At 41.8% G+C, this 24,412-nt stretch overlaps 1 protein-coding gene across 1 annotated transcript in view; it reads left to right on the top strand.

Annotated features, from left to right (window-relative positions):
* Positions 1-23,922, top strand: part of Dmrt1 (doublesex and mab-3 related transcription factor 1) — a 98,787-nt gene extending 74,865 nt beyond the window's left edge. The window contains exon 5 of the mRNA XM_074052644.1: positions 23,058-23,922. Coding sequence (XP_073908745.1) covers positions 23,058-23,221 — 164 coding nt within the window. The 3' untranslated portion in view covers positions 23,222-23,922. The remainder of the gene's footprint in view (positions 1-23,057) is intronic.
* The last annotated feature ends 490 nt before the right edge of the window (positions 23,923-24,412 follow it).

The following is a 24,412-nucleotide window of genomic DNA, read 5'->3' as shown; positions in this document are numbered from 1 at the left end:
GGGGTTTGAACTCAGGGCTTCATACTTGCAAAGTAGGTGCTGTACCACTTGAGCCATACCTCCAATCCGTTTTGCTCTGGTTGTTTTGGAAATGGAGTCTTTTGAACTATTTGCCTGGCCTGGCCTTGAACCGCCATCTTCCCCATCTCAGCCTCCAAAGTAGCTAGGATTATAGGCGTGAGACACTGGTATCAGCCTGAAATGTCTTTTTTACATCTCTCAAAATGACCATATTTTTTTCTTACTAATGCAGCAAGTCACATTAATGGGTTTCCTAATGTGGAACCATTCTTATCTTCCTGGAGCAAATCCTACCTTGTCATATTTGTTACGTTTTTATATCATCACAGCTTATAAATAAGAAACTTATAGGAATGAGGCTGGCAGAGTGGCTCAAGTGGTAGAGTGCCTGCCTAGCATGTGTGAGACCCTGACTTCAAACCCCCATACCACCAAAAAAAAAAAATGCCAAGTAAGCTCATAGTATAAAGTTGAAGCCATTCACCTTCCTTTATTAAGTGACATAAGAACTACCACGTCTTGGTGTTTGAATAAAATTGCCACAAAACCATCCAAACCTCGGTCATTTTAGAAATGGAGAGAAAGAATTTTGATTAACTTTTGTATTTCTTTTATGGTAATCTTTTTTTAAGAGCTTTTTCATCTCTTAGTTTTGTCAGTTTGTCCTTCTTTGAAGAAATACCCATTTCATCTTAATTTTTCAACTTAATGATATAAAATTGTAATCATCTCTGAAATTTTTAAAAACACGATGCCTGTGCTTCTGGAGTACTTACTTCCACAAGTCTGTTGCTATTCTCTCTGTATGTCTATTTTCTTGTGTTTATAGTCCTATTTTCTAAGGGTTTGTTGATTTTATTGGTGAGTTCATAGCACCATCATATGAGTTTCTTTGTTCATATGTAGATTTTGGCGACATAACTTACAGTTTTTTATTTTTTAGGTACTGGAATTGAAGCCAGGGCCTCTCACTTGCTAAGCAAGAACTCTACCATTTGGGCTACAGCCTTAGCCCTCATTTGTTCTTCCAGTCCCACAAAACAGTGGGTATTATTTAAGCCAGTTGACTTATAAAAATTACTCCCCATAAATGTGGCAGATAAGTGACAAACCTGAGATTTAAGTCCACATCTGACTTTAAAGCTACCCTCCATGACTCTACCCAACTCTGTGTGCACTGCTCTGTCAGGTATAGCAGCTGACCACACAAAGGCAGAGGCAAAACAAAGACTTGCGTGCAGATAGTGGATTGCTCCAGGAAGCAAGAAGGAAGGATGGAAGGGAGTAAAGCCAATGTGAAGATGTGAGGACAGCAGGTGTTGGATGTAGGTCTTCTGTAGAGCTCTCAGAAAGCCGCTCAGACTCATCCACCTGAGGATAAAGCAAAAGTCATGTTTACCCAGGGGCTCCTGCCCAGCCCCCACCCTTAATGAGGTGTGCTTGAGGAAGGAAGTTGGAAGAGCTCTAGGGCAGGAAATAAGTGGCTTGTGGTCTACCCTTGATGGTGCTGTCACAAGCAAGTGAGTTCCTGCCTGGCACAGAGGTGTTGCCAAGAGAATGAGATCTGGGCACGAGCACATCTAGTCAGTCTCTTTTTAGGAATAACCTTGCAGTTCACACCTGTATGTTTTACCCGACTCTGTTTTCTATGACAATAGCAAACAGCAGTCTCACACATGACTTATATCCTGGATTTGGGTGCCTTTTTTTTTTTTTTTTTAATTTCCTTTAAGTCTGAAGGTCATCGAGATTGTGAGATACGTGTTCTTTGCCTGATGGACTTCCTTTTCTACCTGGAAACAGGGAGGATTGGATGAAAAGTGTATTGAAGATCAGCTGGCAGATTTCAATTTGATTGTGTAGGACCATTTTCTAGAGAGGATTTGTTTTGGGGAAAGAGACATCATGGAAAAGAAGTTATTTTTACTTATGCAAAAAATATATCTACTTAAGGAAGAGACGAATTGGACAGTATTGGGGACCTTGAGAGAATTTTGCCTCTTCTTGGGCATAAAAGCTGATTGGTGACCAAATAGTTTTCCTTTGTCTGAGTCAGGCAGTCTTGCATAATGGTTTAGAGTATTGAGTTTGGAGTCTTACCAGACCTGGCACGTAGTAGACTTGACCTTGGGCAAGTTGCTTTCTCTCTGCACCCTGGTTTTCCTGACTGTAAGTTGGAGGTGACAGTATACATTTCACTTCTTTTTGAGTGAAATAAGTGAAGCAGTGTGTGTCAAAGGGTTTGACTGCACCTGGCAGTGCTTACAATGTTTTCGTTCCTTTTATTGGCTGCAGGAATTCCATGATCTACTTTACAGTGTATTGAGCTGGAGCCTGCCAAAATTCTTTAAAAGATCAGAGTTGAAAGGGCTCCAGTGGAGACCAATTCCAGGAAAGACAATGAGTGGTTAGTAAGGTGGGCTCACTCTAGTTTCTTCTCCATCGTCCTCACACTAGTGGTGCACAGGCATACACACAGCCTTTCCTGATCTTCAGTAGCTTACACTCTTCTTTCCCCCTTCCTTTGAGAGAAAACAATTTGGTAAATAGCATGGGTTCTGAAGAAATGAATGTTGAGTGATGGAATTTCAGGTGTTTGAGTCCTGGGGTGGCAGGCGCAATTTGAGGACATAATCTCTTGTGTCCTTAAGTCATCAAGTTATAAGCAACCACCTCTTTTCATACCTGAAGCCAAACCTGTTTCTTGGTTTTTGGAGTCCATTAAATTTCGCTTTTTTCCAAATCCTCAATTTATGCCCCTGCTGTAATATCACAGGCTTACAATACTCAGCTGTGTGTCATAAACTACTCCTCTTCTATGGTGTTTCAATCAGATATTATTACAGTATATTTTTATTCTGCTTGTCAGTTGTTGGCTTTAGAAGGTGCATGACCATTTGTTAAGATGATTGTTGACTAAAGTCACACCCAAACAGCTAATTTAACCTAAGGAATTGTCCAGACCTGGGTTGGATGCAGGCTGACTGTATTCAAACAATTCAGTCATAATAATGAAATCCACTGCACACTTGATCATTAGATCTTTGGAAAGGTAACACCAAAAGTTTAAAGAACAAAACTAGTCTCTAGTTAATGTTTTTATCTTTCTTCATATTTTGTAATCAGACATTCCTTATTTCTATCATGATGAAACTTGCAATACTGCTATCTTACACAATTTGCTCATCTAAGAAGTGCATTTTAAATAAAAGATTTAAAAGATCAGTCAAAAATAACTGGAAAACCTTTTTCAGAACATGTTTCTGAGTGCATAGTTATGACAGTTTTATTTTGCTCAAATTTACAGAACACTGCTGGGTTTTTTCTACTTCCTACAACTTTTTAAGAAACATTTTTTTGAGTTGTAGTTTTGGTGCTATGGCCCATTTACCCTTCTTTCTTTGGGAGAAGGTAGGTTGGTGGTAACTGAGGTTTGAACTCAGGGCCTTACACTTGCTAGGCAGGTGCTCTACCACTTGAGCCATGCCTCTAGCCCTTTTTGCTTTCATTATTTTGTCGGACAGGCCTGAACCACCATCCTTCTCCCTACAGCCTCCCCCAGAACTGGATGACAGACTCATACCACCAGTCCTGGTTCTTTGAGATAGGGTCTCACTAACTTTTTGCTGGGGCTGGCCTCAAACTATGATCCTCTCTATCTTCACTTCTCGAATAGCTGGAATTATAGGCGCTAGCCACTACACCCAGCTCTTATTTTCCCCTAATTTAACAGTTGTCTAAAGAACTAAATTCTTGGTGTATGTCATCACAGACTTTCTATCATGAGATCACATACAGACAGGTGTTTCTCTAGAAACTCATATTCACTTGGCTTGTTAACTTCAGTTGTGTGATAGAAAATATATTGTCTCTCAACTCATGGTAGATATGTAGGTCTTATTTTTTTTTTAACTGGCCTAATACTGTTCCAGAATTTGGATGGCTCATCATTTATTGATAGCCCTATCATTTCCTTTGTGATACTGCAAACCAATGCTGCCTTCTCCTTGCACAAAGGACAAAGGTGCTTTTCTGGGGAGACAGTAAGACAGCATTTTAGATTGTATGGAATCCTGCCAAATGAATCCTGGGACCAGTTTGCATCCTTGGCAATGTGGTGTTCCCAGCATCTACCTTTATGTCTGTTTGGTGGTTGGAAAGTGGAGTCCAGTGCTGTTTTTCACTTCAGTTCCCATCAGAACCATTAGGGTATGAGCAGGGTGCCTGCCCCCAGCAGCTGGGCAGCACCAGTGATGTCTGATAACTGGACCATGTCCTCCACCACTGCACCCTCCTTTCCTGGCAAGAAAAGTAGAAGAGTGGGTCACGGGTTACAAGACAAGCTCCTCCAGCACAGTCCATCTCTGCCTAACAGCCTCCTTGCACTAAATCCTAATCCATCTCCGAGTAAAAATGCCAGCTGTGTACAGCAGAGGTGTTGTTATAGAGCATAGCACTTTTCATCCTGCAGCTGCTGTCATTATTGGATGATCTAGATCAAAAAGAAAAAACAAAGAAGCAGAATGGAGAAGACAGTCCAACCCTGCTCTCTGTTGACCTGGTGTGGGGCAGCTATGTTTCTAGGCCTCTCCTTTGTAGGGAAGATGGGGCGGGATATGTCCTTTGTGTGCTGATGGGGGTGTGAGATTAGGTCTGTGAAGTTACATGGGACACAGCTGAGACTTTCAAAAGAGCTGTGTTTGACACCTTTGTCAGGACAGGATTCATAGACTAACCGAGCCCAACAAGACCTCGAAGAACCAATGACGTTAGGCAATTCATGGTGCAGTCAGCTAACGATCTGATTTCAGCTGAGCTGGTACATGATTGGCCTGTTGCTATGAGGCCGAGGCTGTCATATGTCACTGGGAACAACTCTTCCAGGGCAGCCTAAGGATGGAGGAATTGAACCTCGTCCCACTTAGCAGGCAAGTCCCAGTGATTGGAAAGAGCTTAGTCTGTTATTGACAGAAGTTGTTAATGTCTCTATTAGGGATGGGAAGGTCTTAATTTCTCGCTTTGGGAGTAATCACTTGATGTTAAATTACCCAACTCTCTTTTGTACTCCATTAATTCTGACTTTGAGCAGGCACTTAAACCACTAGTGCTTAAAGAAATGGAGAATTTGAGAAATCATAACACAATGCTAGAATTTAAGTTCTAGAAGAGAGAAATTACACTAAGCCCAGCTCCTTCACTTTACTGATCTGGAAACTGAGGCCCTCTCTATCCAAGATTTCCTTATGGTGCTGTTACCTACTTCCTGTCACTTGGGTTTTAGATTTTGGCATGAGCTGGATTCTGGTGTTAGCCTCTTTGATTAATAGATTTGTCCACACTGTAGACCCTGCCAGCCACTGCTGCATTTCTGTTAGATGTATCAGGAGCCCTGATACTGCTGACCGGGACGTGCTGGAGCTCGCTGGGGTGAATTGGTTCATTTTTCATTGCCTCCACCCTGGCTCATGGAAGGTCACATGAGGTGGAGTTGGGTAATTACTTATCTACTCAGAAAACAACACCTGGATGGATTTGTGCAGAATTGGTCCTTTGTGCTCTTTGTGCTTTGGGAACATGATGGGGAGCGTGAGGCCTGGGGGCCAGGTCCTGCCCTGTGCCCACCCAGTCCCCGCTTGCTCGGTGGTTCCTTTCTTCCCTTCTATCAGAGGTGTGCTGTGCCGAATGATTGCCTTGTCATTATCCTGAGTCCAATGAAGGGAAACAAAGCTTTTTACATTTTAAGGAGGAGGGGTTGGAGAGGAGTTGTTTGGTTTTTGTCCCCTTTTCCTCTCATCTCTCATGGACATGCAACTACCATGAAAACTACAGCAACTGTACTACTCTTTCTTGACACCATGATGGCTCTCAGATCTTCACGTTCTATAGTTCCATTTCTGACCCTCCTACCAGGTGCTTAGGTGTCTCCACAGAGATCAGCCTCTTCTCCATGGCCATTGGACAGTCTCCCTGCTGGCCCAGAACAGGTTGTCCTCGTCTGTGCTCTGCAGCTCTAGGATAGAGTGGTTCTCAAAGAATCTAAGGTTCTGACAAGCAACTTCTAGTTTATTTTCTGAAATCCCTGGAATCTGATAGGCAGCACACAGTTAGTGTCCCCCCAACCTCACTCCATCCAGTCATACGATGATCACTGAAGTGTCTCCCTTTAAACAAACAAACAAACAAACGAAACCACTTCAGTGAGGTACAATTGGCATACAAAAAGCTGTACCTATTTAATGTACACACCTTGATGAGTTTGGAGATAAGTATATACTCATGAAACTGCCTGTAATGTCATTGGCACAAACCTGTCCACTACCATCCTCTCCTCTGTACTTATTTATTTGTATTTTATTACTTACACTTTTTTTTTTTCCTTTTGCAGTATTGGGGGTTTAAACTCAGCTTCGCACTTGCTAGGCAGGTGCTCTGCAACCTGAGCAATGCCTGTTTGCTTTTGTAAGTTTTCAGATAGGGTCTCACAGTTTTTGCCTGGGGCCAGCTTTGGACCATGATCCTCCTACCTATGTTTCCTGTGTATCTGGTATGACAGATGAGTGACACCATCCCCAACTTACTGGCTGAGATGGGACCTTGCTAACTTTTTGCCAGAGCTGGCCTCAAACCACAATCCTTCTGATCTCTGCCTTCTAAGTATGGAATTATTGGTGTGAGGCACCAACTCTAGCCCCTCCTACTGTTAAAAATAAGAACATTTGACATAAAGTTCTTATAGACGCTATGCTACCACTCATCTTGGGTAGAAGAAACTTTGTGCCCTTTGAACGTTTCCACACCCTTCCCTCCCACCCCTGGCAGCCGTTGCTCTATCTCTGCTTCTGTGAGTCTGGCGATTTTAGAGTCCTTGGATAAGTGAGATCATTCAGTATTTGTCCTATGTCTGGCTTACGTGCTCCAGGTTCATGTACGTTGTTGACAATGGCAAAAGTCCTTTCTCTTGTAAGATGGAATGATTTGCCAGTGTTTAACATCAGGCGTTCTTCATCCGTTTGTGTGTTGAAGGATGTTAAGTTGCTTCAGTGCCTTGGCTGTTGTAAAGAATGCTGCAGTGAATTTGGGTGTGCACATACTACTTCAAGGTCCTGATTTCAATTCCTTTGGATGTATGCCTGGCAGTGGCATTGCTGGATCATACGGTAGTTCTAGTCTTAGTGTCTCTTTCTGCTTGGAGAGTGGATTTGAATGATGTGGGAATTGGGGTCCCTTGGGTAGCTGCCCCCTAGTTTCATTTCTAGAAGACAGACCTGCAACTCAGGCAATGCCTTGGATTTTAATGCTGTCTTTTGCAGTAGAACCACAGCTGTCTGGCTAAGTCCTTGGCCGGCAACTTTGCAAAGGTGGAGAGGAGAGCTGATTGCAGAGGACTCTCTGACATCAACAGGCAGCTTGTGGATAAAGCTAGCAAACCTGTTGCAGGGTCCTGTGGCCCCGTGGTGGACCGTTTCACATTTGAGTCCTGAGTACACAGTCCTGGCTCTGCCACTCAGCAGTTGTGTGTCCTTCTCCTTCAATGTCTTGTCTGAACCTCGATTTTTGAAGCCTGTCAAAGGGGGATGTTAATATCTGCTTCCCCAAAGGGTTGTGGGGAAGATGGTAGGTAAAGCACAATACCTAGAACACCATAGGGGCTCAGTGAATGATGGCAACCATGACCGATAATGGGGCTAATAAATAATGTGGGCTGAGCCTCCTTTGCAAGCCTGCTTCCCTAAGTCAGCACTTACAGCTCCTGCCCAGGGCTGCTGACCCAGCCTTCCATGAACCTGTTTCTCTTCCCCAGTGTCCACCAGCATCCACTCATCACAGAAGCCACGCACTCCTACAGTTCCAGTGAAGAGCTCGGCAGTGGGTTCTGTTGCCTTTGATTTCTCTTTCTCCTTGCTTTCCATCTTCTTATGCCACTTTTTTTTTTTTTTTGGTGTCACTGGGTTTGAACTCAGAACCTCATGCTTGCTAGGCAGATACTCTACCATTTTAGCCACTCTACCAGCCCTCCTTATGCCACTTTTGATGACTACAAAATAATAATGTTTTGTTCTTTGTTCTTTCGTTGTTTGACATAGAGGTTTAAGTGTTTTTTAACTAGATGACCTTGGTTTTAACATGAAGAAAATTTCCCCTGCAATACCAACCACATTAGTTAGCTAATGGTAATATTTGTGTATCTTCCTTTCCTCTCAGTTTGATCTGGTGCTGTATTGCAACTAGTCGTGTTTCCTAATGGAAATAATTGAAGGTTCATTTTGTTCAGTTCTGTCACAAATGCTTAGAGCTGAAGCCTCATGAAAGCACTACACAGCTTGAGAGTTGCTGTTGGCAGAAAAATAAATTTATTTTAGTGTTTGTTCTTCTTGAAATCCCAGTCCATTTTTGTCTGGCTGGGAGGACTGTATTCTAACTAAGCCCCTGGAAGGCAGAGGGAAAGGGAAATTCATTATCATCTCATCAGTGCGATGATCTCACTGGTAAGTCACTTGAAAAAGTGGCCACTGTCCTAGAGTGGAGATGGACCAGACATGGACTCCAACCTCAGTCTGCAAGGACGTGCCTTTTCTCTAAAGTCTGAAAGCCTGACATGGTAGAAGTGAAGCTCAGTGATTTGTCCACTTGTGGCAGTGCTTTCCTGACATAGTAGAAGTGAAGCTCAGTGATTTGTCCACTTGTGGCAGTGCTTTCTGTACTGAGAGACGAAGATGACACTTCAGGAGTTTGCCTTGGCTCCAAAGTTGATATCTCTGCGTGTCTGGCAGCTTTCTCTTCAACATGAAAATTTCAGCCAAAGGGGCAGCAGCGGGAAGCCTACCTACATGTGTCTCTTAGGTGAATTCATTTAATTGGATGCTTTCCTTCAAAGAGCTCCACACCAGACACTCAGACAGTTTCTGGAGCAGAGTGAAGGGAAGAGTAAGATGTACTCTGGCAGGAGGGAGAGCGGGGAACTTGGGAGGGAACAAGGGGACACAGCATATCTAAGAACAGGACAGAAGTACAGAGGTGAGGGAGTTGCAAAGGATCCCCCTCAACACAGAACAATGCATATGTAACACCTTCTATTTGCCATTGCTTTGGGGTTCCTGATGTATGCTGGAAACATTTTCTGACCCTGCTCAGAAAAGACAAGCAGGGGGAAGGGACTGGTGTCAATTGAGCCAACAGGCTAATATGCTCTATTTTTAATTACAACAGCCTTTAACATTGCTGTTTCCTTTCATGGATGAGGAACTGAGGTTCAGAGCTGTTACATGATTGGCTGGGGCACGTCACTAGTAAGTCACCCAGTCAGATTTTGATCTCAGGTACATGATTGGCTGGGGCACGTCACTAGTAAGTCACCCAGTCAGATTTTGATCTCAGGTGTATCTGATTACAGGTGTTTCCCGATGAGAACAGACTTGTTCTGTTCATACGTACAGAACAATGCTGGCCACAGAAGAGATGCTCAGGAACAGTTCTGGGAGTTAAGTAGTCAGTGCTGCTTTCCTAGGAAGAGTTGATAAAGAAACAAAGAGGACCATAGTAGATATCGGGTTCCTGAGAATACTTGGTTTCCTAACAGAGTACTCAGTTTCCAATACCTTCAACGTGAAATAAAACATTCTCAAATTTATACTTTAAGAACTATGGTGCAACCAAAAGGCCAACCAGAGCATAAACTTGGTAGTTTGTGCAACTCATATAACATTTGTGGTTCCCAGGAAGCTTGCAGACAACTGCAGACAGCACTTTCCCATGTCTGTTGGTCACTTCTGAGATGAGCTGTACTTTCCGAAATTAGCAGATTACTTAAGCTTGAAGGAGCTCAGGTCGCCATTTGTTATTTGACTGTTCTTTGCCCTGAGCTTGAGGGCAGCCAATAATGCAGCGAGTGCTGGACTTTCACTCTTGTTTTCAAATTAAAGATTTAATTACAGTCTTCAGTGAAGATGAACCAAGTGTGAAAATACCTGATCTGCTGGGAATGTGGGGCTGGGGAGGAGTGTGGGGGTCGGATTCAGTGCCTGGGCATTTAATACTTTCAACAGTAGCATTAAGGGTGAAATTAATTATATTGTGACCAAATGCTGTCCTGTTGGTTAGTCAGAGGCAGTGGGATTTATATCCTTGTTGTTGATAATTTTTCAAAGCTGAATTTTTTTCCCTCCTCTTCTGATAGTAAGACTTAAATAGACTTACATCTCTAGGACCTGTAAGGTTTTGAAAGGTACAGTCTTTGTCATTTGTGGAAAATTACTTTGTGGACTGACACCTGATCAGTTTGCATAAGCATCTTATGTGAGCTTGCATAGAATGTAGATTTGCTCATTGTTGGGTACAGAGTTCTAGACATCTATAAAACCAAGCTCAGCTATTATGTTGTTCACATCTTTGATCAATCAGCTATAAAAGCATTCTGTCTAAAACCTAAACTGATGGCCACATGACCTGTTTTTTCAAGGTAGTAATGTTAATAAGCTCCTTTATTACGGGGAAAAAATATCTGTATCTTTTCAGTCTCTAGCCTCAGTCATTTTATAACAATACCCATGCAAAGATGAGTTCAGAAATCGATTCATTAATTCACATCATTGAAAAATAATCTATTTTGAATAAATCAATTTCTAAATAACTGAAAATTTCTTGTACCATTGCCAAAGACTCCCACACCTACACCCCTTGTATTAAGTGGATTCTCTTCTTTTTTTTCTTTTCTGGCAACACTGGGATTTGAACTCAGGACTTCATCCTTGCTACATAGGAGCTCGTACTGCTTGAGCCACTCCACCAGTCCTTATTTTTTTCAAAATAGGGTCTCTTAAACTATTTGCCAGAGTTGACTTCCAACCACGATCCTCCTGGTCTCTGCCTCCTGAGTAGCTGGGATTACAGGTGTGTGTAGCAACCTGCCATTCTCTTCTTACTTGCCCTCAGGATGCTGATGCTCTCTGGAGGCTTCAGGTTAATTGTCATTTGGATTATTGTATTCCTGGCTCTTAGTGTACCTCACCTTTTCCTTGATGTGGGGTTGGTATCTCTCTTCTCACTGGAGCTGCCTGTCCAGCATTCCGCTAATGTGTGATCATAACTGATCTGGGAAGCAGACCAGCTGGCTTTGTCCATTGACAGTTACTTCTTGTTTAGTCATTGACTGCTACTTACTGAGTGTTGGCCACATGTAAGGCTTTTCACTGGTGGTCACCACAGGGCTTTAGAGGCAAATATGACAGGGTCCCTCCTGGCTTATAGGAGAGTCACTGGTCTATGATAGAAGGGTGAAAGTAATAGTGGCACAAGGAAGGTGCAGGACTCTGGGCATTGGGGAAGGAGCAGGTTGTTCCTGCTTGAAGAGGTTAGGAGAGGCTGGCAGGTGTGGTCCTGTGGCAGCTGGTGAGGCAGGGGATCTATAGGTTGTGCTGGGATCCAGAGCAGGAGCGAGGCTAGAATTGGGCTTAGGTGTAGGGAGGAATGGAAGTCAGGCTGTTTCTCAAATGCCAGGCCAAGGAGTTTGCACCTTTTTCTGAAGCCACCAAAGGTGGAAAGATGTTAGAGACACTTTTGGAAGAGTAATGGCCATCCTGGGGAAACTGAAGCAGAAAGACAAGAAGCTAGATAGAGTGACTAGTACTAGCAGATGAGGTATAAGATAACTGGGGCCCAAAATCAGATGGGTTTCGGTGCCAAAGAGTGAGCAGGAAAGACAGAGAACAGGACTTAGCATCAGGAGGGAGTAGGTGGCCTAAGAATGCACAGGCTGGACCTAAGCAAGCTGGTAGGTGAGTTCAAGATCAAGGAGACCAGCAAGGATCAGGATTGTTTTTGGAGGAGAAGGAGGAGGATGGCAGGCTCCCTTTTAAGCTGAGTTGGCACTGTGGGAAGCCCATCCAGCTGGGCCTGGCCAGCAAATGTTTTAACACACAGCAGTCAGAGCAAGCAATAGCACATATAAAGCCATCTCTATTGAAGTGATACCAAAGCCTCATGACAAAAGAGGACTGAGTCCCAAAGCCTGAAGAAGATCTGTGTTTAAGGTTAGGTTGGGGAAGGGAGACTCTAGGGTCCCGTGGCTGGAGGATGGGGGAGAGGGTGTGGGAGGGGAGGAAGAGACCAGAGCAGGCTATTGGCTATGGTAACCAGCAGGTCATGGGTGGGCTTAAGGATACTCTTCTGGGAATTAGACCAGTGTGCCAGGCTTTGTGGCGTGACTGGTGTCAAGGCCGATTTTTCAGTTGAATTTGGGGGTAAGAAATAGAGGTAGGACGTAGTAGGTCAGGGTTGGAGGAGAGTGAGAAGAAGTGAAGGAAAGGGTTGAAATCAAAAGATCAAAAGCCTAAATTCTGTGTATTACACGATGATGGCTATTATTAAACAAGAGGCAGAAAATGACAAGTGTGACCAAGAATGTGAAGATGTTGCAACCCTATGTTGCTGGTGGAAGTGTGAGATGGCATGGCTTCTGTGTCACACTGTCTGGCATAGAATGACCCCATGAGCCAGCAGGTCCCTTTCTGGACATCTACCCCTAAGAGTTGAAAGGAGGTTCTTGAGGAGATACAAATACACACTCCTGTTTGCAGTGTTATTCACAGTAGCCAAGTGGTGGACACAATTCGAGTGGCCATCAAGTGACTTGATAAAGAAACCGTGCTACCTACAAAACAGTAGAATGTTATTTAGCCTTCAAAAGAAATAAAATTCTGACACATGCTACAACATGGATGAGCCTTGTGGACAATAATGCTACGTGAAATAAGCCAGGCACAAAAGAAAACTCATATGATTCCATTTATGTGGGTGCCTAGAGGAGCAGAATTACAGAGACAGAGGAAAGAATGGTGTTTGCCAGGGGCTAGAGAGGACAGGAAGCTAGTGATCAGTGAATACAGACTTTCATTTCTAAAGATGAAAAAGTTGTGGAGTTGGGTGCTGGTTATGGTTATACCATAGGATGAATGTATTTCTGCTACACAGCTTAAAAATGGTTAAGATGCTGGGTGGCAGTGGCTCACACTGTAATCCTAGCTACTCAGGAGACAGAGATCAAGAAGATCAAGCTTGGAAGCCAGCCTGGGCAAATAGTTTGAGAGATACTATCTCAAAAATATCCAACACAAAACAGGGCTGGTGAAGTGGCTCACGTGGTACAGCACCCACTTAGCAAGTGTGAGGCCCTGAATTCAAACTTCAGCACCTCCAAACAAAAAAAATAGTTAAGATGATAAATTTTGTTAAGTGCATTTTACCACAATAAAAGATACCGAAACCCCAACCCCCACCTTCAGAAAACTGAATCCTAAAAGGGAAACCAAATTGTTGACCAAGGGAAGGAAGAAATAAAACTTTTGTCTCATGCTGTAGTTAAATTCCTTCACACCTTGGTTTTCTTCCTTGAGTGAAGAGCCAAGCTCCACTGACCAGGCACCCATAGGCCTTGTCTGGGAGCTTCTAACCCAGAGACGGTCATTCTGAGAAGTCCCTCAAGGGAAGGCCATAGTTAAGTTTGGCTTCAGATGGGCTGCAGTTGGGAAAGAAAAGTGAGCTTTTTTTTTTTTTTTTCTTTGCAGTTCTGAGGATCAAACCCTGGGCTGTATGCATGCTAGGCTAGTCATTTACTACTAAGTTATTTTCTCCTATTTTTTTTTTTTGAAGGCAAACTAAAATACAAGAACTGTCCTCTCCAGAAACAGTTAAAAAAAAAAAAAATCACAAACACCTGGGGAGGGGAACGGACAACATTCTCTGAATGCTTTCTATTGCCCAGGATTAAACCTCTTTAGGGTTGGAGGCCTTTCTTGGCAGCTAATTGGACAGAAAGCATTTGAAACAAAAAAACCAAGTAAGACTATGTATATTAAAATACTTTTGTGACTAGGGTCTTATACAAAATGTAGAAATACTCTTTTGGGAAAAAATGTAGAATCTCTACTATTATTTTCATATTTCTGTTCACCCTTAACTCAAGCCATTCCAAAGAAGTGTGTGCTTGCCCCTGTAATCTGAACCGCCTTACCCATCCATGATGTCTGTGTTGTATTTAGTTGGCAAAATAACATGTGTGACTTTGATTAGGCATGTATTCTCCTGTCTGGGAATGCCTGAGATTTTCTGTCCAGATTTCAATTGGTGTATGTTTTATTTAGATGTGCTCTAGTGTTTGCTTCCTTTGTCTGTACTAGAGAAAAATATCAATAATTACTAATCTGACATTTCCAGTAATACTAGTTAGAACCACTTGGCATAGAATGATAGCCAAATACATCATACAGTAGCATCCACCAGAAATACTAATTGCTTTTTCCAAAGGAGAGTCTCCTAGTATTAAAAAAAAAAAAGTCTCATGCAGTCCTCTACCCTGCTTACTCTTATATCTCCTGGGCCACAATATTTATTTTCAATTTATAAACTGCAAATTCTATACACGTTCCACTTGAAAAATGGCTTGTGAATGTTCTCATACCCACTTAATTGGAAAGTGTCAGAATATTTTTCAATGAAAAACTTCCTAAAATCCTAAGCTTCACATCTTAAATGTTTTGTTAGTGTGTTTTCTCAAAGATGATGTAAATTCAAAGGAGATGAGAGGACAAGGAGCCTTTCATGTGGATTAAACAGAAGCCCAGCCCATTTGGGGCCCTATGTTAGAGGGCAGTACTCACGTCATTGTGACCAGCTCCTGTGGCAGTGGTGTTGCCCCAAAATTTTAATCCTTTGTTTTAGCCATAGCAGCTGCCCATCAGATTGGGGTTTCCATCCTGTCTTACCTTTAAGGTTGAACCATCTATAATTCTTTCTTTTGCAAGCTTACTCTAAAATTTCCTTTTGTGGCAGACTACCTGGACAGAGCCAACCTACTTTCTAGAAAGGCAAATGTCACAGCTTGCTTTATGGATTCAATTCCTTTTGGACTTAAGAAAACAGCTTTCCCAGAATCAAATGGCAAACCTCTTCCAGGTGACTTGTAGACTTGTGACGTCTTTGCCCAGCCTGCTGTAGTGACTGTGATGATCAAGTGTATGTTTCACTGTTTTCAAGTGTAGTTGTATGTATGTGACCAACCAGTCATGGTATGTATACGTGACTTGAGACTTGTTTGCATTGCACAGAGTCCCCAGGGAGCGTGACCGCCTCCCATGCTCATTAAGAGCCTCACTCTTCAGGCTTTGCATAGGGTCACTGTGCGGTAAATAAAGGTGACGCTTTCAGAGCCTCAGAACTGGTTTTAGACTTGACTAAAACCAGTCAAGTATGCCTGCCATTGAGTGACTTAGCCCTGTATTGTGATTGCAGACAGACTTTTCATTCTCTTCTGCCATAAGGTGTTCTCATGGCTCTTTGCCCTAGCCCACTTCAAATCTTCTTACCCTGTTGGCTCAGCCTTAGGAATTCTTAAATGTAACTGAAATTTTCTACATGATGCTATAAAAAGCATAAATCGTAGGCTGGGGGTTCAGTTTGAAATTCATGTTAACTATCAGTCTTCTAGTGTGTGAAGAAGGATAAAGGAATTAAAAGTCACATTCTCTGAACATCAGATTTGAAACTTGTCTGAGAACATTCAGGGAGGTTTGAGCTGTGTTGCCATCTTTCCCATCCAGTGCTTAATTAAAATCTTAATTTCTTGGTCCTGTGTTAAACAGTGAGGTACAGATACTAACTCACAGTTCTTCCTTAGAGAAGAGTGCAGGTTGTGCTAGAGGAGAGAGGACAGAAAACAATGACTAGCAAATGTGTGGGGCCTTAGAGTTTGCAAACCGTTTTGTCTCGTTGAACCTCAGAGCAAATAATTACAGTCATCTCTCAGAATCCTCAGGGGATCGGTTCCAGGACACACATCCCTCCTCACAGGACACAAAAATTCTTGGATACCCAAGTCCCTTCCATAAAATGGTGTCCTATTTGTCTATATCTTACACACATGCTTCTTTCATTCATCTCTATGTTATTTACAATACCTAATATAGTGAAAATTTTATTTAAACAGCTGTTACTGTTTAAGGAATAATAACAGCATATACAGGTTCAATACAAACATATTTATTTGTTTGTTTATTTATTTTTGTGGTACTGGCGTTTGAACTCAGGACCTATACCTTGAGCCACTCCATCAGTCATTTTTTGTGAGGGTTTCTTCGAGCTAGGGTCTTGTAAACTGTTTGCCCAGGCTGGCTTTGAACTGTGATCCTCTTGAGTTGTCCTTTTACAATTGAAGGAAATGAGGCCTAAGGCATTTGCTGAGGTGCCAGGGTCTGGCAGCAGAGCTGGTCTTTGCACATGGCTGTGGTTCCTGGCTGGGAGTTAGAGCAGTCACCAGTGCAGGACCCAGTGGGACCCAGTGGGACCCAGTGGGGAAGCTGTACTGTACTGTAGGTAGGCTCTTCAGCTGCAGCAGTTACATAGAAACCATCCCCTGTGCTTTATTCTGTCCCCATGTTATAGATGAGACTGAGCATGGATAGGCTGAAGGACTTGTCCAAGATCTTCACATTTTAAGAGAGAGATGATCCACCTCCAAAGTTCACTCACCTAACCCAAGGGACAGCTTCTGAGTCTCATCTGCCAGGGCTCCCAGGTAGCCAGTAATTGTGGAATAGGAACTGATAAAACTCTTACTTCTTTTGGAACACCTGTGGCTAGAGTTTCCAAGTCTTAGACTAAACTTAGGTTCAAAAACAAGAGATTCTTCCTCCAAATACTAGTAAGGAAGGGATGGTCTCCTTGATCAATGGTAATACTATTTTCTATATAATTTACAAAGCATGGAGCTGGCAAAGTGGCTCAAGTGGTAGAACCCCTGCCTAGCAATTAGGAGGCCCTGAGTTCAACCTCCAGTACCATTTAAAAAAAATGACAAAGAATGTCCACATTCTGCTGTTTGATTGGACTTGATGCGAGCCATTTTCTACCTCCTCCCTCAAAATGAAAAAAGCTCATGAGAGCTTATGTTAACAATGGACCTGTTGTCCAAACGAGGCATAGGTTGTTATGCCACCTGGATGTGACACCTGGCTGTTATGTAGTCTCCACGTGAACACCCAGTCCCTAGTTCCCTCAAAAAGGCCATGCCTATGTATCCTGGAACAAATAGACTTGTTTTTTTTTTGGCAGTACTGGGGATCGAACCCAGGGTCTTCCACATGATAGGCGAGCACTCTACCACTGAGATACATCCCCAGTGTAAACAGACCTTATACCAAATCTTAATTTGATTCTGGCACCTTCAAAAGCAGAAATTTTCTAACGTAAGACTCTGAGATGTAAATGACTGACAAAGGATGTAAGAACAATACTATTTACTGAGTAAATCCAGTAATCTTGACAACCATCTGTCATTAGCTCCATTTCACAGAGGATGAAACAGGCTTGGTTTCCCAGATAGTACAGGGGACCTCTTCCAAGTCTGGAGTGTGGTTACATCATGGTAGAGAAGAGTGGAGAAGAGTTAGCCAAGGTGGGGTACCACAGTGTGATGTTACCAAAGAGATGTAAAAACCACTGCATGTTTGGGTTCTAAGACTGAGAATATCTTGACTACAATGTAGTTTTAGAGCAGCCTTGAATGTTTGAGTTGCGTGTCACCAAATGCTGTCTTCCTGATGAGATAAGGCAATTGAATCAATAATAATGAGTTAACCCCTCTCCTGTACATCTGCTTACTTCTAATAGGGTCTAGGAAAAAATGTCATTGAGAGGAAAGTCCCCAGTACTGATAATAACTTTGGTGGTCGTGGTGGCGGCAGGAGAGCTAGAGAACACTTGAGCACCTCCACTGCTGATGACAAGAGGGTGTTTTGGAGGTGCATGGTTAAACTGGGTGCTGAGAGCCCATCAAGGTAAAGCTGTGCCAAGAGGCACATAGATTACCTGCAGGCTTAGAGACTCACATTGATTGTGGTGACAAGGAAGGAATGGGGGACCCAGAAGCTACCATGCTGTGATCCTGGAGGGTCTGTCCTGGATGGATTGGGAAGGTGGAGGTGGAGAAGGAATGCCTGGGTCTAGGTGGGGTGGAAGGCTTACTGACATCCCTTCTCTCTCTTTCCCTTTTTTGTGTACTGTGCTAAAACAAACTAAGAAAGCATCTTTCCTTTGCTTCAGTTGAACTCCGCAGGTGGGTAAGGAGCAAGTGGAGTTTCTCTTAGCTTCTCAAGCTGCAGGAAAACCAGTCTGCAGCACAGCTGCCCAGGCTGTGAGCCCAGGTTGCAGACTCCCAGGATGGTGCCCTTTGGGAGGACTGCTTGTTTTCAAATTAAAAAGTTGTTCTATCATGTTGTGAATTGTGTATGCATGTTCGTGTAACGTGAAATTTGGAGGGAAAGACATGCGTCAATACTGCATAAATATATACTTCCTGTTCTATATCCACCCGGTTTTTAAAATACTGTATTTCCCTGTGCTTGCAAAGGTGGTGGTATAGTTGCATGGAGAGGAGAGCACTGATAAACTCCCTGATTCTAGCTGTCATTTACCATGGCACTGCTGCTTCGTTTTTCAGTATGCCAAGTGCAGAGCTGACTCCTTACAAAACGTGTTAGATTTTAGAACTGACAATTAAGATATGGATTTAAGGAAAGCACTATCCAATACAGTCCCTCTGTCTCTTGTCACTACGCTTTAGTTCCACTTAGAGGGAAAAAACACATTTAATTGTTTCAAAGGTTATTACTTTTTTAGTAAATTTATAGTAAATGGGGGAGATTTAAAGGGGCCTATTTTTTTCTCAGTTTGAGGTTTCTAATTACATCAGTTACAGCTCAGCCTTTCTCTTAACTAGAGTGCAGGCATGAACTGGAAGAGAATGAGCTAATCCATGATAGATCAGGTGGAATAAAGTTCTCCATTCATATCTTTGCCTTTTATCCCTTGTGCTGAGTGCCAAGAATTAACACTGTTTGAAAGTACAAGTTGAACCTGCCAAGCCTCGGCAGCTGAGATAATCCTAATTATTTTCCATGTTAGTGAGAAGGGCGGCAGTTCCACTCTGGAAAAGCGTTCTATTGTGAAACATTAAATATCTGCTAAGTGGTATTGATTGGATGTGATTTTATTTCCAAACACTATGGTTATTGTGAAGCGGAAGAATTTGTTTTAAGAAATGTTCACAGCTTTTTGCCACTAGAAACGTCTTCCTAGGCAGGGCACCCAGGCGAAGTGCTGCTAACCCCTGGAGAATGCTACTCGAGTTTCATTTTAAATGGTTCCTTAGTAGGAGTTTAATAGTGTTTAACAGATAGAGGAAGAACATTTTTTTTCCTCAAGCATGAATATTGTGTTTTCTCACATCACTGGAAGAGAATTATTTCTTCTAGTCCATTGACTTCCAACAGATCATTCAAGTTAAAAGTCAGGGGTCTCTGCAGTGTCAAAAGATTGAGCAGTTAGAGTAGTTTTTTTTTTCTTTTTTAATTTTTAAAAGTTTTTCTTTTTCCTTTTGGCAGTATATAGTATTTTTTAAGAAAGAATAAGATGGTTAGATCTTTACCAAAATCACCTAATGTGTTTCCCTGCCACATTGGTAAGAATGTAATGTGTAAGGCTTTTTTGTTTGTTTTTCAGTAATAATAAAAGGAACATCCTTTAGTTGCTATAGGCTACTTGAGAGAAAATGGGTACCAGACTTGCTGGTTCAAAAAAGGGTCAGACCCTGGCTTACCACCTTTCCTTGTAAAACAAGAAAAAGTCAGATGAGCAAGTTTTCCTTTTCATTTGCTGTTCAGTCTCTATTCTAGTCTCCAGAAGCATTTCTTCTATTTCTGTAAATGCCGGGAGGCTAGCAGTGATTATAGGGTAGCATAATCCTTAATTGGTTATTGCCTGTGAATGCTTCCTGCCCCTTTCCAGTGCAGCTGCCCCCCTCTCCTCCTCCAAGCCCCAGAGCACCACGCTAACATCTTCACTGAGGCCAATAAGCCGGGTGTTGAGCATCTCTGGGCCAATTATTCTTTCTTTCTTTGGGGTTATTCCCCAGAGTGGAATTACCAGGTCAGAGGGGCTGAACAGTTTCTGCGGTTCTTATTACATGTCACTAGATTGCTGTCCAGAAAGATTGAACCAATTTCTAGTGAGACCAGTACTATCTGTTTCCCCATAGTGCCATTGACACCAAGAGTTAGCCTTTTTTACAAAATGATTTAGACAAACCTTATGAGTTGAAATTAGCACCATGCAGGACCCATTAGCGTCACCTTAAAAAGGAAAAAAAATTATTTTGAGGTTTTGAATTTCTAATTGACATTAAATAATTGATAATTGCTATTCTTGTCCCCAGAAAAAGTTTAATGAAATTGCATTAAAATAGATGAGGTATGTTGAAGGACAACATTTAAGGATGGTAGGAAAATAGACTTTGAGCATTAGTCACTTAAAAAAAAAACCTACTAAATCATTGTAGGCACTTAGAACTTTTATGAGGTGCTATACAAAATGTGCTAAACAGATACCTTCCCTAATTTCAACAGCCTATTATGCAAAGACAATACTAAGCCTTGAACAAAGGTAAAAACAACATGGATTTAAATTTTGAGTGGAGAAACACTTTAAAAAAAAATTCAGGTGCTTTTCAAAATAGGTTGAGTTCATTTATTTGGCTCTTCTCTGGAGCTCAGTCATGCATTAAGTGTGCCTGGAGCTATGCAGGTAACACGTTCTGCACATGTCGCCCCAAGTGACACAGGCCCTTTCCAAGAAAATACAAGGCAAATGAGAGCAAACGGGGCTATTCCCAAATTCCTTTCTTTTGCAAAATTCCCACTCACCCCCTTTTAGTCCAGAATTGGCTATATTGGTGAGTGGTGAGGGGGATCTCCTCCTTCAGCCTGTAATTGTAGGCAGAAGGCAGACCCAGGCCTAGAACATGTCAGGAGAACACTTGCTTCTTCCTACATAGCCTTTGCATCTGTCCGACAGGGTTGGTTACACTGCCCGCTTAATCTTACACAGGGACTGGGAAGGTGCAGGGGCCAGTTTCTAAGTGTGGTGACTAGGGGTGGGGATGGCACACAGGCAACAGGATGTCAGAGAGTCAGGATCCCGTGTATAGAATCAGGAGAGTAATTCTCTCAACCAGTGGCATACAGTTTGGCACACAGAGAACAGACAGAAAATGTTCCCTCCCTTCCTCACAGCTTGTATACAGAGGAAGCTTCTGTCACTGGTTTGGGATGGAGTTGAGGGTATGCAGATTAATTCAGACTCTCCAGTCTGCTCCAGATCTGTATAGTAGCAAGATGTCAGAGCAAAGCCAACTGCCTTTTGAACATTTGTCTCTTCTTGTATTTCCAGGTAGCATGTACACACAATTCATACGTCACTTTGGATTTGTAGGGAATTTGAAATCCATGTAACAACTCAAATTTAGTAAGAAGTCATTGTGTCCTGCAATAAGATAAAGACTTCAGGCTCCCAGGTTTTGATTTTTTTTTTGGTTATGTTTATGTATGCATCTGCATATTCTTTTTTTGTATCTTTAAAACACTATTTAATGACCCCCCTTCTTTTTAAAAACTTACAGACTCATTCCTTTTTATTTAAGTTAACTAACAAATACCATCACCAGTACAACTTGCCTAAATTGCTTTTCAAATTCATTTACTTACTAAGTTTTCTGATCAATCCTTTCCTTATTGGCTATTGAGGTAGCTATACAAAACTACCCATCTGTCTGTCTCTATGTCAGAATATAGATGTGGAAATAATTTGGTCCAATGGAGTGGCTAAAGGTCCACTTCTTAAATAGCAGCTCTGCTCTTTTATTTCTGTGTGGTTCCACTAGCTGCAACAAACCTTTTCCAAACCCATAACAAGTGTAAATAGTGTTCTGTTGTAAAAAGGTCTCTTTTCAGCATAATATACCTTATTAAATTCCAAACATAATAAGTATTGATGGCAAACACATCAGGACCCAGTACAGCCTCTACTATGATTTAGTTCTCTACAAATGACTTCAGCACTCAGCTCCCAATGCATTTTGCTAATTACATCATAGATTTCCCTATTGATGAACACAGGCTGAATTAACACAGGAGCACTAATGTACCCTTTCACCATTATTGTTGTACAAGAAGCCGTGGCAGAGGCTGGCAGTAGTTACACAAACATTAGTATTAACGATTGGCCATTTGGAATTGGTGACAAACTACTGCCCTGCAGAATCCTGAGGCTGAAACCAATCAGGAAGTTAATGAGGAGAGAAATTACCACTGCAGCTTCGCCTTAATTACATTCACACTAGGCATGAAGGGAGTTCTGGGGGTGGATCTAAACTCAGCTAAGGTTAAGAAGGTCAGAGACCCTTTTGCTTAAATTTTGTATCTACTGTGGGTTCTAAGCTTGCAAAAAAAAATTGTTCAGCACATACTGCTTTAGCTTTCTTCATATTTAATGTCTGTTTCCCAGTGGAGTTTTTATGTTCATAGGTTTGTTTTCAAACTCTTTGACTTCTGTTTTAGTGTGATCTAATTCATCTTCAGTTTTAAAAAACTTTCCTGTTTACTGCCTTTTTACTTTTTAAAAGTTATGTAAGGTGACACCCCCCACATTCGTTGTGTAGCCAAGAGAAATAATAAAGTTGATAATACTAATATCAACCTCACCTGCTAGATCTTACCTGTCCAGTGCTGGACATACAGGGGTGGAGTCTTGCTTGGGGATAATTTCTCTGGGCTGGAGCACTTGACCAGACAAGTTTCATTTTAGCATCCTTTACACAAAGGGGAGAGGGAAAAAGTCTCCCAAAGAGGGTGGGGCAGACTTTTTTTGGTTTTGTGTTGTTTGTAAATGAACATAAAGCTAGAACTCTCCTTCCTTTCTCTTCCAGTTAAGGAGATGCACTGTGTAGAATGTTTTTCTTTTTAATTCTAAAGAAGCACTGGAGATTTTAATGAGTATCTGTTGAAAAACAAAAACAAACAAAACGCTTGCAACTCAGAATAGAAATGGCAAGTGCTTCTCTCTTTGTTGGAACCTCATCATGTATCTGTGGAATGCAGAAAGAGCAGCCACCTTTAACGGATCCTTTTCTCCCTTTCTTTCTCCCCACTTCCCAGTATTCTCGCCGCCCAGCAGTCAAGATTCTGGCTTGGTTTCCCTCTCCAGCAGCTCTCCTATGAGTAATGAGAGCACAAAGGGGGTTCTGGAATGTGAGCCTGCCTCGGAGCCCAGCAGCTTCACGGTCACTCCTGTCATCGAGGAAGAGGAGGAGGATGAGTGAGCACGCTGGCTGCTGCTGGCAGGTCACTTGGAATAGCAGGCTGATTCCATTATCCACAGGGTTTGTTGTTATTTTGCTGACTTCACTGTTGAGAACGTGTTTGGTTGATATTCCTTAAGAGTTTAGTCCAGAGGCTGAAACACACTTATCATAGTTTAGGGTTTGTGACTATCATCTGTAGGAAGTAAGTGCCTTGCTCATGAAGTTTACTAGTACCCCCCCCTTTGTTTTACAACATCAGTTTTCAAGAAATACAATAATTCACTGAAGTAAAGCCATATATTTGCTTCTCAATTAGAGTTATAATTAGATGTTACTTTTAGTTTTAAAATGAAATCTTAGGTGCCTTAAGAGTCTTAAATTTTTTAGTGTTTTAATAAAACTGCAAAAAATATAAATTTAGCCAAATACTTGACCAGTGAGAAGAAAAAGAGCAGGCAAAATTATCGATTATTTAGGAGGTCAAAGTAAGTGGAAATACTGTGTGTTTATGTTGCTGATGGAAATAGCCATTACCACCCCCCCAATACAAAACAACTGAAATATAGTGAGAAAAAAACTAAAGCCCTTCTGAATCGCTACTTTTCCTGAAAGGGTAATTTGAAACAATACAACTGAAAGTAACCCAGTCAGGCAACACTCCTATGTGTGTGTCTAGAATAATATGAGTTTAACATACACATTCTTTCTACTACAGGAAAAAAATGGATGCAATTTACACTATTTTGTAACCTTAGGATGTAATCTGATTTGGAAATAAGTACATCTTTAAAAGTTACTACAGATTTCTGAGTTCATTATTTTGTTTAAAAAAAAATGGGGTATGGAGTACTTCCTTATGTAACAGAAGCCATCCTGAAATGAAACTAGTCTTAAAAAATTCATTGTTCTGTGTCGCTGCAGCTGTACCTGAAATAAAAATGTTATTGATGACTGAATTTTCTTGTGTGTATATTTGGTGAGCAGTATTAAACAGGAAAAAAAAGAAATTACTTGTATTTTCTTCGCTCTGTGCTTTGAAAACATCTATTTGATTTCACCCCCATCTGTTGTAATCAATAACCTGACCATCTTGTTTTTTATTAAATGCACTTACTCTTAATTTCATCCACCAGTGGTTTTAGAGAGAATAATGTGGAGTTACCTATATAGGTTTGACATTATAAATCACTTCTTGGGGCTGAATCGTAT

The sequence above is a fragment of the Castor canadensis genome, chromosome 13 (assembly GCF_047511655.1).
Source record: "Castor canadensis chromosome 13, mCasCan1.hap1v2, whole genome shotgun sequence".
NCBI lineage: Eukaryota > Metazoa > Chordata > Mammalia > Rodentia > Castoridae > Castor > Castor canadensis.
Note: the sequence above shows the minus strand (reverse complement) of the source record. Positions and strands in the feature narration are given on the sequence as shown.